At 40.7% G+C, this 17,626-nt stretch overlaps 2 protein-coding genes across 9 annotated transcripts in view; one reads left to right on the top strand and one right to left on the bottom strand.

Annotated features, from left to right (window-relative positions):
* LOC139804605 (mucin-5AC-like) overlaps positions 1-17,626 on the bottom strand; it is a 284,635-nt gene that overhangs the window by 194,896 nt on the left and 72,113 nt on the right. The gene's annotated exons all lie outside the window — the stretch shown is intronic.
* The window catches only part of LRRC56 (leucine rich repeat containing 56), a 46,407-nt gene that overhangs the window by 9,464 nt on the left and 19,317 nt on the right, over positions 1-17,626 (top strand). For 4 of the 8 annotated variants that reach the window (XM_071761779.1, XM_071761775.1, XM_071761782.1 and 1 more), the window contains exons 2-3: positions 1,090-1,177; positions 6,615-6,675. The exons of 1 other annotated variant lie outside the window; for it this stretch is intronic. In XM_071761779.1, coding sequence (XP_071617880.1) covers positions 1,090-1,177; positions 6,615-6,675 — 149 coding nt within the window. Of the gene's footprint in view, positions 1-459; positions 512-1,089; positions 1,178-1,237; positions 1,384-6,614; positions 6,676-17,626 lie in introns of those variants that run through there. 3 more of the 8 variants (XM_071761778.1, XM_071761777.1, XM_071761781.1) reach the window with 3 other exon arrangements.

The following is a 17,626-nucleotide window of genomic DNA, read 5'->3' as shown; positions in this document are numbered from 1 at the left end:
GGTCCCTCTCAGGACCTCTCTGCCCTCAGGGGTGTCAACTGCTTCTTCTCATTTGGTGTCATCTGCAAACCTAATTAGTAAGTCTTCAGGTATTGCATCTAAGTCATTTATGAATATATTAAAAGGAACAGGCCCTAGACTGGATCCCTGTGGAACGCCACTAGTGCCCAGTTGCCAGCCTGGTGTGACCCTTTGAGCTCCACCCATCACATTAAATGTTTGTCCAGCTGGGTGCTGGGCATTTTATTTAGAAGGTACTGTCACAGACAGTATCAAAGGCCTTCCTGAAATCCAGAAAGATTGCATCAACTGGCTTCCCTAGGTCAGCTAGGTGGGTTACCTTGTCATATAACTTGTTCATTACTTGTGAATCACTTGTAGCAGGGGTCTGTCTGGCCTATGGGTGGGTATTTCAATATGCTAATAGCTCATTACAATATTAATGGTATGTTCATGCAGTAAATCCAGTTACTCAGTGTTTCTCTCCCCAGTGCTCCAGGCTGTAACCAAGGTAAGTTGTGGGGGTTGTGGGCAGTGCTCCTTCTCATCCCTGACACCTCTCTTGCAGGCTCAAGGCCAGGCTGTTGGCTATTTGGGATGTGTTTTTCTCTAACTGGAACCTGGGTTTGTCTCATTTTTACTATTTCATTGTTATGTGAGCCCTATTTTTATTCTGCATGCCTCTTTTGTTTTCTTTTATGTGATTTTTCTCCAAATGTGATTTTTTTCCTAAAATTTGACTTATTTCAATTAGCAACTGTCATTACCCCCATTGTAACTGCCACATCAATAGGCTGGCAGTTGGTGGTGGTGTCTCAGGCAGTCTCAGGTCATTATAACTATAGGCAGTTTTTTTCCTGGTCCTTTTAAACAAGGACAAAAAGCTCTGTAAGACTTGAATAATTTGGAGCTAAGAGGAAGAAAGGTCTCAAATAGTAAGTTTGTTTCAATGTGATCACCTGTCTAACCATTCTGACCCTGAGTATTTATTGATAAAGCACTGGTTGAAAGCCTTTCTATGCCTTTATGCTCTGGTGTCACCTGGTTTATTGCATGAGAATATACATCTCTCTCTCCTTCTCTTTACAGAAAATGTTGACAGGGGCAGATGATCTGCAGCAAGTGGAGACCCTAGAGATGCGAGTGGATACAAGAGAGAACACCTTGGGAAGCTTTGGTAAGAAAACATTTTATCTTTTGCTCACTGTCTCAAATTTTCAGTTACTGTGTCTTGAAGCAGGACTGGAGACTCTAGATCATCAGCTTGTGTAAAGTACTGTCCTGCTCAGGAGCTCTTGAAACATCATCTCCCTGCTACCTCTCCTTCCTTGACCTCTGTTTTCTTCTGTGAGTCTCTAAATAGGACTGAAGACTGGCAGTGGGGTGAGTGACACTAATTTTGTCTAAAGCAAATTAGTCTGAACAAATTCCTCTTCAGTTACATGCTTCTAGGCCCTAAATGAGGATTCACTGGTTACATTAGCCTCTGGACTCCTTGGCACTGCTCTAGCACGACAGTAGCCAAAGTTTGAATCTCTCCACTGGTGTGTCAGGCTGCTCATGCTGCCAGCAGCCTCTTTGCTGTCCTCTGCTGCCTCAGGCTCTGCTGAATGATGTACTAAAAGAAGGTTCTATGTAAGTGTTATTTTTATGAGCCTTGAATAGTCCTAATGCTTGTCATTCATTTCTGTGTCATCACCACTGCACTGGGGAAGTAAGGAAGTACCAAAAGAATTCCCTTTGCAGCAGAGTTAACACTGAGATGGAATTTCCTATTTTTGGCAGTCACATTCTGTCATGTGGATTCCTGCCACAACCAAGTCCTTCTTCTGATAGGATGAAGCTGAGTAAATACTGAGGTTAACATTTTCTTGCCAAAAGAAGTCACGTCCATGAAATTGGGTGCTGCTGTTTTCAGCCCGAGCAGTTCATTTTCATGTGACAATAATGTAGCAGCTGATAGGCTTTAGTGGGTCTTTTGGTGTTGATTTGTCAGGAATGGTTAACCAAGTACAGTGAGCACGGGAGGCAATTAAGATCTCCCCTGTTGCAATTAAGATCTCCTCTGGCCTTCTCCAGACTAAATAACCCCAGTTCCCTCAGTCTGTCCTCATACAACACACCCTTCAAGCCCCTCACCAGCCTCGTGGCTCTTCTCTGGATGTGCTCCAGGACCTGAATGTATTTCTTACACTGTGGCACCCAGAACTGAATGCAGTACTTCAGCTGTGGCCTCACCAGAGCTGAGTACAGGAGCACAGTCACTTCCCTGCTCCCCCTGGACACAGGGTTCTCCATACAAGCCAGGATGCTGTTGTCCTTCCTGGCCATCTGGGCACACTGCTGGCTCATGCCATCCAGCAGAACTCCCAGATCCTTCTCCACCAGGCAGCTTTCCAGCCACTCTTCCCCAAGCCTGTAGCATTACTTTGGATTATTGTGACCAAACTGCAGGACCCAGCACTTGGTCTTGTTACACCTCACACCACTGACCCCAGACTGTCAACCTGACCTGCCCAGATCTATCTGCAGTGCCTCAACCAAATCAACACTCCCACTCAATTCAGTGTCATCTGCGATGTGGATGAGGATCCACTTGATGAAGATCCACTTGGTCCCCTCATCCAAACCAGGTGCTGTGGTTTTATGTCCAGTTGCATTGCCCAGTTCAGCCCAGAAACGTGCAAAAGCTGCACAGTTAGAGCATGCATGGAAATAACATCAAGGTGGTGTATCCTGCTTGATCAAACACAGCCTAAGTTAAACATAGCCTGTTTAACTCAGGTATAAGGTTACTTTTGTTAGAAGAGTGCAGCCTGTGTTCACATGCCTGTTTTGTGCTGCAGGATCAACAAAACATGTAGGTTACCTGATGCCAGTGCAAGTATTTATCTGTAATTTCTTTTGTGTATGTTTTTTGGTAGTCCATACTTCAGAAAGCTTAAAAAGTCAAGCCATGATTATTTCTTTTTATAACAATAGAAAAACAAGGTCTATTATGCTACCTAGAGTATACATCATAGTGTAAACAAGTGCTCTAAGTGCTGTACCTTGCAGAATATAATAAAAACAGCATCTAGGTTGTTTTCTCTGTACTCCCAGTCAGCTATCTAGATGCTACATGCTGGATCTGCATCACTGGTGTAGTGGAACACTTAAGGCAATGTTGTTGAGTGAAGCAGTGTCCTGGTTTAGGCCAGGATAGAATTAATTTTCTTTCCTGTAGTCTTCCTTTCAGCTCAGTCTCTTCCAAGCAGCTGCACTTGCTGGAATGAATATCCAGTTTCTCAGTCAGTGCCTGCTTCTACTCCTGATAACCCTCAGGGTTTATAGTTACTGCTGGACAATGGGCTGCAGAGCCAAGGGCACTGCTCAGCTCTGAGGAACATCTTGTGCTCTGGAAAGAGAAAAGGAGGAAAGAGATCACACCTGTGACCCTCCTTTAGGGAGGAGCAGACAAGGGAAATGACCAGCACTGACCAAACAGAGGATTCCGTCCCATAGATGTTACACTTGGGATAAATTTGTGGGATCACGAGGTTAGAAACCTGTCCTGGTTTGGGCCAGGATAAAGGTGATTTTCTGTCTTGTACTTTTGCTTCACCCTTTTTCACCTCTTCACCATCCTGGGAGGATTCTGTCCATTTGACTTCCTGTAGTCTGGTATCCTCAATCTGTGTGTTCTGCCCCCAGCTCCTGGCTGTGCTGGCTCCAGGAACCCAGCCTGGGACTTCCCTGGTGTTGACCTGGGTGTTACTGGGGAAAGGGGGGAGGAACATGACACTGCTTCTGTCTATATTTGTGTGTGTATATATATATATATATATATTTCTTTTTATCATTACTGTTTCATTAAAGCTAGTGTAGTTTAGCTTCCAATCCTTAAGTTTCCCTTATTCTCTCTCATTTCTCTGTCAGGGAGGGAGATCAACAGCATCTGTCACTTGGTTGATTGTTGGGCCAGTGTTAAACTCTGACAACGTGTCACTTTTATTCACCTACCTTACACTTCGACTTCTTTTTATTCTTCATTTAGTTCTGTTCCGCTGAGATAGTTCAGTAGAATAGTTTAGAACTAGTAGGTTGCTGATAGTTAGTAATTTGGGAGCCAGATAACAAAAAGAGTATTTAGTGAAAGGGAATTGTAGACTGATGAGGTAACACTGCTTGCCATTCTGAATTCTTAGCCTTATACTATGGTCAGTAGCATTTTTCTGGGCCATTCTACTTTTTAAATACAGTATGCAGTCAGTTTCAGGATAAGGAATAGGCTGTACTGTTAATAACATTAGAATTTAATATAGTTGGTATTTTAGAGTATTTTTATGTTAACATAAGAATTAATTGTGTCTTTGCTCTCAGGAAAGATTCCATGAGCATTACAATTAAGAAAAGTAGAAGTTTGTGGTTACATTTGGATAGATCTCTTATTTTGTCATCTTCATTTTACAGTTTTCTCAACTCAATCTTCCAGTCTCTAATGTATGTATCAGAGCATTGGAGGTGGTTGAACTATAAAAACCAGCAAAGTCAAATGGATGATGAACTCGTAGCACTAAAGAACAACTACATTCTGAATGTGAAAGTTAAAGGAGAGAAGAACCTGCAGAGTGGGAGAAATGTATTGCAAAAGTCTTCTTGGCAGAACTTTGTACCAGTGCACATAGTATACATTTCAGTCTAGTTAACAGTAAATTAGAGCTTAACACTGAACAAGTTCCCAGGGTCAGATTGTGCCAAAATACAGTACAGTGCCTGAGATGGAGGCTCAAATTGCAATAATGAAATAACCAGATGTGAACATTTTAACATCAGCCTGTCACTCTGACTCTTTGAATCCTTTAATGGTTTTATTTTTCCTGAACCAATCCTAAAAGCCTTCAGTGGAAAGCTTTTTCTGGAGCTAGTCTTTCCATTTCCATAGTCTTCTTGACCCTTCATGACAGGTTTTTCAAGCTTTTTACATCTGCTTTTGGAATGCTTTGCAATACCCTTGGCTTGGTAACCCTTTGATCTATGGCAAGGCTCTGTATCACCCACTGCTGTTCTGGGGCTGGAGAGGCCTCTGCATCCTTCTTGTTCTTTCCTTTAACACTTGGGGGGAAGTAATTTCATCTCTCTGTGCTTCAGATTTCTTACCAAAAACATGGTAATAATTTTGGTTTTAATCTAGATTTTGATCTTTGTCTGTGAGGGTTTTCTGCTGTTATCTCTCAATAACAGAGATCCTAGTCAGGACTCAACATTATCTTGTTGCCCTATTTCATAAAACTTGCTTGGGAGAAAGAACACCCTGCAGGATGAGGATGGAATCTTATAATTCACACCAAAATTTTTATGGAAAATGGAAAAAGGTTAAAAAATAAGGCTAAAAAATGGCACAGTTTTCTAAAGAACTCTGCAAAACCATGAAGTTAAATGCTTGCAGTATAACATAAAGCTCAAAATGTGGATTATAGTCACTCCCAAATAGCATTACATATATATTATGCTCCTTCAGAAAGACAATTTATTGAAATATTTTTACCATAAATGCTTGTTCTGTTTGAGAAAATGGGATGAACAACATGACTGCCTTGGTTTTGAGTTCCCACTCTACTTTTTGTTTTGTTGATGTCCTGCTAAATCACCCTTGCCAGAGAGAGACTATTCAGGGGACATTGATAAGAACAGATTTTAATGTTTTAGTGATGATCTGGTTTGTCTAAAATTGGTATAACCTCTGCATGGTTGCATACTTATGAGCAATGGGTAAACTCTGCTAGTGGGAATGGGTAAAAGTTTGCTGTTAATATATAGCAAATGTTCCCTGGGACTTGAGTTTTTATTCTGCAGCTTGGAGGAATCTCTTTGGTTCAGAGATGCCTGTAGAAGAAACAAAAAAATGCAAATATCTTATGGGAGCAGAACAAAAACATTATTCAAAGCAATAAAACAGAATATTGAGATTTTCACAAGTAGGAAACTTGGATGCAGTTGAACAGTGGATCACATTAGAAAACTAAAGGGAAAAGGCAGTGCTTAGCAAAACGTAAGTAGCATTTTGGGGACCTGTGAACTATGAGAGATGATCTTGTAATGTGGTATATTATGCTTTTGTTTTTTGACTCAAAATTACATTTTGAAGAAGTTTTACTTAAATGTGGATCCAATAAGTCCATCACTACTTACCATTAAATAGGTAGAAAAGGATTTCTGGGGGAAAGAAGCAAGAGCTTTATGTAGGAATTCAAGGTCATGGAATGCTATATCCTAAAGCATCCCTGACCCCTTCAGAGTATCACTCAGTTAATAAGGATTGGGAACCAGACCAAGGAAGACAGGTGCCCATCAAGCCAATTTCTGCTGTCTCTGCTGGAATTGTCAGAGAGAGGTTCCAAAACCTGTAATGGAGTAGTCATCCAGACTGTGTGTGTATGTTGCAAAAATGCAAAGGGTGAAATGCATTTTGAATGAAATAATCTTATTAATTTTCTCAGAAGAGTTCCAGCACAGGTATGACAGAAACAGGTATCACGTGCATGTAAAATAAGGTGCTTCAACTTGTAATTGCCAGAAGTTTCCTTCACTCTACTCCCAAGTTTGCAAAGTGTTTCCTTATTCTGTTCCCATAGGTGCCTATCTACCTAATTTGAGAGAACTGAAGTTGAACCATAGCTTGCTTGTGTCTGTGAGGTAAGAAATAAATGATAATTTAAATAAACAGAAAGAATAACAGCTCTCAATTTTATTTAAATTATAAAATCTTTGTTGGTGCTGCTTTGATTTTTTGCTTTTCCCCTACCCTAATCCATGGTAATGGATTAGGTGATGAATTATGAGGTATATCCTCAGTGAATAGAGCACTCTGCAGCCACATGAGTTTAAGGACAGAACCTGAGCTGGAATAAATTAGTGCCATGATGCCAATGAACCAATTAGTGCCATGATAGCAATGAACTAACCCCAGTCTGTGACCAGGGAAGTACCTCTCGTGCTGAAGTCTGTGCAAATTTGTCATATATGTGAAAGCAGTTAGAAATGTGTCTCTTCTCTGTGTCTTAAGTACTTGGATTTCAGAATGCTTCAGTCTTTGGGCTTTTATTGTGCACAGTATTCTGTTCTATAGAGGTCAGACCAGTTCCTCAGCTGATAAAAATCACTTTGGTTTTATTGAAGTCAATGAAATCAGGTTTATGAGAGCAGCTATGAAGACCCTGGCACATTGCTGGGCTCCATGAGAGCATCACACACATTTTCTCCCAGAGAACTGGGATGCTGGCAGGTTGGGAAGGTAGAAGTGAAAATGACTGCAATGGGGAGGCAGAGCTGTCTTTATCCTGTGCTGGTATCTGTATTACCCTGGGTAATTAATTAATGCCTGATGGAAAAGGACAGTTCACATCAGTAAAGGGGTGTACAAAAGGCCATATTTATGTGTGACAGGACTGCTCTCTGGCTCTGTATGGCTGTTTGCTCAGTGTGGGGGGAAAGAAAACAGTAATTCTGCTAATTCTTGTGAAAGAGAATGTGCTGCCCAATAGGAAATAGCAATAAGCACTTCTCAGCCTCATGTGTCATCACTGCAGTAGGTAATGAACTTCAGTTGCATGTTTTGGTCTTATTTTCTCTTGTTCTGGTGATGAGATGAAGTATTTGTAGTCTAAGCCTTTTTTTCCACCTTCTAGTCCATTGCATGGAAAAGTGGTGATTTACATTGTTATGTAAATATGTTATTTATTATTATGTATATGTTATTTATTATTATGTATCTTGCCATTTTAATGGTAACCAACCACTGTCATAAGCTTGAAATTGCCCCATTATTGCAATGAAGGAGTAAGTAGTAGGTGAAAAAAAATGTTTTTGACAGTATCTAAAGCCATTTATTCTGTTAAAAAGAAAAAAAGAACAGGTTTTTTGTTTGATCCAAAACACCTTAATCTTTTAAAATGTAGCAATGGGAAATGCTTTCACCAGGTCTGTTGATATGGAATGCAGCAGGCAATTCAGGAAAACTGAACTGCTTAGTTTGACAGCTTTTAGGATTCTGCACATCCCTTTGTATGCTGAGATTCTGACTTCTGGCCTGAAAGTTTAGGCAAACCATTTTCTGTGACCTGATCTCCTTGTGGTCCTCAGTGCAGGTGATGTTTGGTCTCAGATTGAGTTTTGATTTGATCAACCATAACATAAATATTTGTTGCTGTAGATATCAAGTCTAATATTATAACACTTCCCAGGCACAAAAACCCCATGAGAAGCCATCCACTCTTCTTTTCCATAAACATGCTTTCTCTGTGCTAGTTACATGCAGCTTAACTAGCAATTTAACTAGCAGTTTAACTAGTGTAACTGGGGAATAGGTAAAGGCAGATTAAGGCTCTGTTAGCTCTCCCAGCCCAGAACTCATTCAGTATAGATCAGCAGCAGCTCTCCTTTATTAATTTGCATCTTTGACAATGTCATTGATAAACACAGATTAAAGCACAGCCTGGGTACTTCAACTTTATTTTTGGAGGCCTGCATCATGTGAATTTAATGCCCATTAAAGCAGCATTGCTGTCAGGGCAGCTGCAATGTCTCTGATGGCTCAAGTACCAAAACTGCTTCCATTCTTGCAGGCTGTTGCCATTCACTCAAAAGGTTTACAGATCTTATTTCTGAATTACACTTGTTGATATTTGAATTCTGTCCAAACAGTGATTAATTTTTTGTATTCAACAAAACCCTTCCAACTGAGATGTTTGAGGATGATAGGAAAAAATGTTCTTCCTTCTCACTGGAAGTAATTTTCACAGATGTTCTCATCCCTAAGGTAAGAATCACCATGGCATGTGATTCCACATGAGCAGTATAGAACAGAAAATGTCCAGTAAGGGCAGACTGGACAGTTGGTTTGGTTACTGAAAAGAAGGTTTTATATATACTTGAGATGTATAAAGGAGACATTATTTTCATGCTATATTACGTGGAAAAAAAATGCATTATAGTGAATAATTAAGAACAAAGGACTGTCAGTATATATACAAGAATGGGTGATAATATAGGAAAGTAGTGTTTTTTCACTTTATTTATGTTTGTTCTGTCTTGCAGAGTAAAATTTCCTAATTATTTTAGAATGAAATGTAATTGAATCATCTTTTTTTTTGGTTTGAAAATGGGGAAAGGATTATCTTCATAGTAAGCTCCATATAGGGAGATGTCAAAATAAGGCTTTAAGATATTGATTTTAGTTAGATGTTTTGGATTTGTTTGTTTGTTTGTTGAGATGTTTCCTCCTGCCAACCTCACACAAGAACATAAGTTGTGAGGATGCTGAGCTGTGTGTTGCCATTCAGTGTTCAATAGAAACCAAAGGAGAGATGTTTTGGCAGTGAGGACTCAAGGAACTTGTGTTACAGTTTTCTATGGGAGAGCAAGGCTTGCTAGGCCCAGGAAATCGGATATTGGCTTTTCCTGGTAGTTTTAAAAGAAGTCCTAATTCCTTTAATGGAGAATGTGGCTGAGCTACTTTAGTTTTAATTTCATGGTCCCTCCCCAGCCCTCCTAAAGCTTGTGTTGCTTTTAAATACCTCAAATTTTGAAAGGCTGTATAGAAGTGCAGGATATAATTATCAAGTATTTAATTTAATCCATAAAGAAAATATGCTTATTTGCAGACAATCCATTGTGGAGCTTGAAAAGGAATTTCTTTTTTAGCTGTTCCTGGGTTTTAGTTTTCTACTCACCCTTTGCTAGCAGGGAAAATCCAGTGTAGTGTGGACTGTGTACTTGTTTTGTTTGGTTTTTTTATGATGACACAGGGTCATCAACTTTGTAATGTTTCCATAAAATAACTGTATTTCAAGGCAAATTAATCACCACTTCTGCTTTGGCATGTAGCCTATGTATTTTTTAGCAGATTGTTTTTATCCTCAAATCAGGAGTGAATGAAAAGAGCTGTTTAAAAGTGTTAGGTAGATATCTTTATGAAAGGGCTTTTAAATCATGGTTCCCATATGTTTATAGCAGAAGGTGTTTTACCAGCTGAAGTTGATTTCCTTCCATTCATCCCCACACGTTGCATCCAGCAGCAAACTGCTCTGCTCCTGTGGCTACTTAAGCAACTGCCAGGGATAGCGAGAGATTAAATGCAGAGACTGCAGAATGTGGGGACAGAAGTAGCTTTGAGGGATACAGGAAAAGAGTGGCCACACAGGAATCTCTCTGAAGTTTCAAGCCCTCTTGGCTGAGGACAAGTAACTGCCAGGGTGAGCCAACTGATTGGAATAAGGATTTTCCTGATCATTTAATGGCTTTAAGAAGCTTGAGCCAAACTAATCCTTAGGTGAGGGCAAAGGCTTTAAAGCAATGTTTAAAAATATTTTTGAGACTTGAGTCAGGATCTTTAGGAATCTGGACTTAGCCATGTTGGTTCTTGGTGACTTGCCCAAAAAAGAATTTAACCAAATGCTCCCTGCTTGAAGTTTTGCTTCAGTGGAACTGCTCACAAGCTGAAAAGTGAACATCAGTCCAAGGGCTTTGCTGGATCTGGACCAAGTTAAACCATCTCATGTAAGACTGAGCCATGACACCGATGTGTTCATGATGGTGTGTGTCTAGGTACCTGCAATTTGCTGGGCTGTTTTCTTTCAAACAGAAGAGATGTAGGGGCATCATTCACCTAAATTTGTTGTTCCTTGTCATTTTCACTTATTCGTTTCTTTGCTCTTCTTTTTCACTGGTCTGCTTTTTCTTCTGTCATTTATAGTTTTTGGATTACTTTGATGCATGTAACACAGGTACTATGCATAAATGCAATGAGTTTTGTGCAAGGATCAGCATTATTTGTATGATAAAAATATAAAACCATTTTTTAAAAGCAATTCACTTTGTATTGAATATGCAAATGTTTTTCAGCAGGTTTATTTGTATTACAGTGGTTGCTTATGGTGTTTAATGAGGGATCAGGGTACTCTTTCTCTAGGTTGTACTCACACATGCAGAATACCACTGCTCTGCTTTGGTCTCTTCGTGTCTGTATTTCAGTGCCCAGCACTGTTTGATTTGACATTTGCTGTTCTGAATGGGGAAAGCAATTTATTTCCAGTGCAAACTAGTTTCTTTAGAAAGTATTTCTGTTGTTTCTTGTATGTAGCTAGCCTGAAAGTTCTTCAGCAGTTCACATTGCTACGAAATTTATCTTAAAAGCATATTCTTTGAGGACTTTGAGCACTTGTCAGGAGCTAGGAGAGCATTTGTTTGGATTCTTAATCTCTGTGTTAATGAGTCTTCTCTCTATTAATGCCTGCAGATACCTGGGAATATTACAAACTTTGGCAATACTTCTGTGACCTCAGTTTTTATGTAGCACTGACAGTTTTAAGGACATTAATATTACTCATAAAAAGTAATGATTTTTGAGACAGAAATACAGCTACTTTTAGTCAAGTGGATTATTTTCAGTAGAGCACAATCAGCCTGTCTGCAGGGACAGGGAATTCTGTAGGTAATCTGTTTAGGTAATCTGTTCAGGGGAGGCCTCTCTGAGATGTTAAGCTCTCCCTTGACTGAAAAGCTAATATAATTCTTCTGTCTTTTCATAATTTAATTTCACCAGGTCAGGTGCCCAAAATAGAGATTTTGAATGCCTTTATAACCTTGTACATCAGGGCTGATGTGCCAGAAAGGCAATAGGGTATCACAGCTGATTGGAACTCATTTTCTGAAAGAATTTACTACTGCAGATCTGGAGCTCCAGTCTGCAACAAGCATGGGGGACATAAAAAATAAATCTGTGGTCTTGCAGTGTCTTTCCATGGCTCTTGCCTTCAGCACTGCATTTTATGCATCCCTCCCTAGCTGAAGCTTCCCTGCCACCTGTTTCAGGCTCTGAGGTCCAGAGAGCAGCAGTAAGGAGCAGGGTGATGAGGCTGGTCCCACCACTGCAGCTCCACAGGTAAAAGTATCCTAGTGATGGTGACACAGTCAGTGGGGAATCTGGTCCATTCACCTCATCTGCCAATAAACACCTACAAGGTAAGCCCATTATTTAATAAATAATTGTGCCACTTCTCTGCTCTCCATTTGAACAGACACACCACTGAGTATATTTGGTAAAAAACGCCCTTTCCTTTCAGAGTGTTGCCTTGTGCCATCCACCCATCTGAAGTGAGAGTTTAGTTTCTCTTTACTGCTGCCTCAGCTACTGCCTTGCTAATGTAGCTCTGGTGAATGTTTCAGCATTCAGTACCTCTGCTGGAGCCTGGGCTTGCTGACATGAAGCCCTCAGACCTTTTCCATGGATGATTTTCCCTGGAGTCCAGCCAGGAGGTGTTGCTCACCTGGAAGTCCCTGAGCTGCAGATGTGCTAAGAGTACAGCATCTTCCAGGGGGCCAGGGCTTCAGAGGTGAGATGGTGGACACTTCTCACCTTTTTTCCTTCTTTTGGGAAGGTCTGAGTATAGAGGTGTCCTGCCTTTCTCCTCTGGCATTTGAGGGTAGACTGTTTGGTCCTAGAGGAGGAATCCAGCCCTTCCTCTTTCAAGGTCAGGAAGCATCAGGCACCAATACTTCTGCAAAAGCCACATCTCTGGCTCACCCTCTGCACACCACTTTTCTTTATAAAGAAAATACAGAGATAAAAGCTGTGGTTGTTTCCAAAGCAAACCTCTGATATTATATATTAATCAGTGTTGGTATTACAGGTACTGCTTGCTAACAAGCATCAGTTGCTTTTAATGACTGAGGGATTTTTTAGGTGTCCACAAGCTGAGCTGATTCTATTCTATAGGGCTACAGGGGCAGCTTTACCCTTGGAAGCAACTTTGAAGCAGTGGCAATTACTAGAGGTTTAGTGGCTGGCTAGGTTTGGCTAGAGTAGGCTTTGTGGCTGAGCTACTGGACTACAACTTCAAAAATACAACTCAGTTCCTGGGTTAGCTGTAGAAATTTGCCATATTTTCAGTCTAAGTTGTTTACTTTACATTATTCAAGGCAGACACAGTCTTTTGAGTGAGTTATGTACAAGACTTTCCCTAATGAGATCTCACTCAAGTGCTCTGGATGGCTACTGTGATATGATAAATAAAAATGTGATGTGATAAATAAAAATAATAACTTGCTGAGTTCTGCCAGCAAACAAGTGCTTACATGCCTGGCTATTAGGGTTTGCAGCTGCTCTGTTTCATCTGTCAGGGATCACATGAAGTTGACACCTAAATGTTCAAATGAATATTTGATCAGTGATGAGAAGGAATGGTTCTAATTGTAACCTGAGGAAACCCAAAGAGCAGGGTTGGGAAGCCCAGTGCCAGCAGACCTATCCAGCTGTGGAAAGGTCTTCATGGAAATAGGTAGGAAGATAATTTTAGAGTTGGCTTAATGGGTTTGTAGGTTGTTTTGATCCTCTCCCACTAAAGAGTTGTCTGCAGCATATTTGTTTGGTTTTTTTTTAATTGGAAATATTTATATTCAGTGGGAAATTATATTATTGGAACGCAAGGTAAGTGGTGATTTTAAAAAAAGAGAGTGAATTAAATTAAGGAGGATATTAAGCTCTATGGCTGTATTCATCAGCCATGTAACTGCCAAGCAATATGAATAAGCAATGAGGAAACATACAGGATTTCAGTGTATGATCAATTGTTATAGTCTAATTTCTATAAAATATTCTCCATGTAAGAGCTGATGGAGTTGTTCTTATTTTCCATGGACAAATTACTGCACACAAAGGACATGTTGCTAATTTTTCCCTAAAATACACATACACTAGATTTAGTTCTATTTGCTGCTTGGCAAAGTTTTATCCTTCTGTCCTGAAATCTTTACAGGGTCTCTCCAGGGTGGATCCATGCTTGCAAAAAGAAATACAAAAATGCTTTTGTGTTTGAGGAGCTGAAGTGTGTGATTCCATCAGCAGGTATAATGCATTCCCATTTAAAGTAAAATTAAGAAGTACATTTATTTTCAGAGTGGATTGGGGTCTTTTTCAAGGATCTAATTTTTTATTAAATATTTTAGGTTAACTGGTGTTTACTTTTAAACTCATAAAGCATTATGATCAGGGCGAGTCATTTATCTTGTACACCAATTAATACTACTCATAGCCATCTTTGAGGGTTTTTGTTTATTTTTTCCTCTTTGCATTCCCAGGCTATATTAATAGTTCAGAAGAAATGTTAGTCTCAACACAGTTGGAGAGAAAACTGTATATCTATATATTTCTGTCTGGTGAAATACAGTTATTTCATTTCCTACTGTTTGTACTTCACAGCAATACCAGGATTGTACAATGTATTTGTGTAAAATCTGATAGGTTTGTCAATTTGGGAACTTTATTTTCACTGTAGAGATACAGAGAAACACTGAAATTCATAGTGTGCATGTCCACTTTTGAGCAATGTGGCAGGAGTGAGTTACACAGCTCTTCTGCAGCTCTTTTGGGGAATGGTTTTTCCCTTATTTTGCAGCCAAAATTCAGCCAGCTCAAAGTGGTGGAATTACTTTTCTGAAGATCAGGATAGAGCACAACCCAGGAAGGATTTTATTGCAACTCATCAACTACTTTAAAGTCTACATGGAATGTGTTTCTCCTGCACAAAGACTGGGTACTGTTCTGATGAGACTGTTGAAGCCTGTGAAGGAACCACTGCAGATCAGTCTGTTGGGATTAGTGATTACTTGTGGGTGGCAACAACCATTTTCTCCAAAGCTAGGTCAAGAGGGGTGGGAGAATTTTGTGTGAAATGGCTTATGCAGACCCTTTGAGCCTTGTGTTGGGGAGCCAGAGTAATTAAGTCAGCCTGCTGACATGTGATGAAGTCTCTTCATTGAGCAGGGTAACTGAGCAGTGGCATTTCTTGCAGCTCTGAGGGTTTGTACTTCATCTCCCTGATGAGGACACGTTTTTACATCTACTGCCAGATCACCTTGGGGTGGGAATCTGCTTGAAAGAAGTCAAGGATGGGGTGTGGAATTTGCTATACATCCAGTTAGCACACCTGCACTGGGCTTGGCATGTCTCTTGGTGTGCTCTAAAATAAATTCTGAGGTTCTGTCTTGTAGTAACACTCCCAGGAAATCTCTAAAGTCTGATCTGTCTCATGCTTCTGGTTGATGGGCTCTGAGACCTCCAAGCTTCTCTTCTGTGTCTCGTTTGCTTGTTGTAAAACAACATCTGGAGGCCACAGGAAGAAAATCCTTAGTGTCATGCAAATGTGCCAGATCTAAAGAATCTAAAGACCCTCCATTCCCACCACTGTACACAGAGACTAAATCTCTTTAAATAAGATTTTATCTCTAGGTTTTCTTACCAACCTGTTTTTTGCAATATCTTTTTTTTTTTTTTTTTTTTTTTTTTTTTTTTCAGTAGAAACTCAACATCCATAACCATGACAAAAGTTGACAAATCACATCTGATCCAATTTATAGAATTATAGAATTGTTTGGGCTGGAAGGGATCTCAGAAATCATCTAATTCCTACCCACCCTGCCACCAGACCTGGGTGCCCAAAGCCCCATCCAGCCTGGTCTCAAACCATCCCCCTCTTCTCTGGGCAGCCTGTTCCAGGGTCTTATCACCCTCACAGAAAAGAATTTCTTCCTAATGTCCAGCCTAAATCTACCCTCTGAGAGTTTGGAGTTGTTACCCCTCATCCTATTGCTACCTGCCTTTATAAAAAGTCCCTCTCCAGCTTTCTTGGAGATCCCCTTCAGGTACAGGATTGCTGCTATGAGGTCTCCCCATGGGCTTCTCTTCTCCAGGCTGAACAGCCCTTCCTCAGCCTGGCTTCATAGGAAATGTGCTCCAGCCTTCTGAGCGTTTTTGTGGAGTCTAGAATTCCAGTTTTTCTGGTAGTTAGAGCAAGGGGGATTGTTTTAACACCATTCAATCTGTCAGCTGATGTGGATCTTTTACAGAATGTTTCTTCTGCTTACCCTCCAGCATTAAAAGTTTCAAGTGTTGACTTTAAAACTGAGATCCATATTAAATCATTGTGGCAATAGATCTGTGTAAATCTGCCAGAGCTCAGACCTGGAATATACTGTGAAACAGGCACACAACACCTGGGAAATTGAACAGTTATTCATAAAGGAAATTTTAAAGTGCTGTGGGATTCATTCCTTCAATGTAAAGAACTCATTCTGTAACCACAGTTTCATTATCCTTATTTGCTGTGTAAACTTTAAGCAATGTGAATGAATGATTGCTGAAGCTGTAGAAACCATCCTATAGCTCTGGGGCAGTGTGTGTGTGAGATTTTTATTTACTGTGTGTCTCAGCTTTATCCTGGTTGAAATTCACTTGTTTTTGTTGAAGTTGTGATGCAGGCAGTGAGGTGCAGCGTGGTGTCTGGGGTTTCTGCAGCTTCGTGCTGAAGGTGGGAGCTGGAGAAGGAAGAGCAAGGGCAGGGCTTGGCCCACAGGGCCACACTTTGGCAGCCCCTGCTCCTTTCAAACTGTGGGAGCTGAGTTACAGCAACTGATCTTCCATTGTTAAAATGCTACAAGTAACTCAACTGACAAGCAGTTTGAATGAACAAAAGGAAATTAACACAGAATTACATTACCCTTCCCACTCACACTCTGTGTTCAGGTGTCAGAGAATTGCTCTGCCTGACTCAGGACCGGCCTGTTCCTCTCCTCTTGGTTTTTGGCACCTGAAAGAAAAGCTACATGTCATGTGTATTAACTTTAACAGCAGTGTCTGGGTTCACTTAGGCATGTTTATAGCTGGTTACAGAAGCATCTGTATCAGCACTTGGTTTCATTTATAAATACCCCTCTCAGTCTCAGCAAACACTTGGGTTTAAATGAGGTATAATCTGAGATGGAAAATGAAGTGCTTGCCAGCAGCATAACACTTGGTGAAATGTTGCAGTGAGCTCAGTGAGGCAATGAGAAGCAGGGATGGCAAATGAAAATGCAGTGATGGCCCAGAGCTCTATCTCATTAGGGTTGGGTTCTTCCCTTGTTATCATCACCTGTGTCCATATGCCATCCTTGCCTGTTACACCAGAGAGTAGGATCCCAGTCCAACTGAAGGCAGGAGGAAGTTTGGCTCTGGTGTTGGTGAAACAAGGATTTTTGTTGCAGTGTCTCATTGGTCACAGGAATGTCCATGGAGGAACTCGGGTCCCCCATGCTCACCAGCATGGGCTGTGGCTCCAGACACTGACAGCAACCAAGTGTGTGGCTGGGATGGCTGCAGTCAGGTATCTCTTGTCCTTCTTCTCAGGCTTTTGCTTTGGAGAAAGTGCTGGCCAAACGCACAGAGCTCCTTGAAGACAGCAACTTGATTTAGCAAGCCCAGAAAAGCTGCTGCAGCTGCTCGCACTTTTGCATAATAAAGCTGAGAAGGCAGAGTTCTGAGCTGGACAAAGTGTGAAACTCTGAATAGTTTCCCTTGTGCAGCACCAGGAGAGTTGCATTTCCTCCCCAGAGATCCATTTTGCTGTCAGCAGACTGTTCAGCAGAGATCCACGGGCAAGCAAAGCAATATTCCAGACATTTGCCACTTTCCAAACAAAAGCACTTGAATTAAATAGTGAAATCTTTTTGTGCAAATGTTGCCTGAAAAAGATGGGACAACAGAGACACCCCACTGCAAGGACCTTTTTGTTCACACAGAAATTCTTCATTTGCATGTAAAAGGGAGTTATGA

This window comes from Heliangelus exortis, chromosome 18 (assembly GCF_036169615.1).
Source record: "Heliangelus exortis chromosome 18, bHelExo1.hap1, whole genome shotgun sequence".
NCBI lineage: Eukaryota > Metazoa > Chordata > Aves > Apodiformes > Trochilidae > Heliangelus > Heliangelus exortis.
The sequence above is the reverse complement of the archived record's forward strand: the minus strand, read 5'-3'. Positions and strand labels throughout refer to the sequence as shown.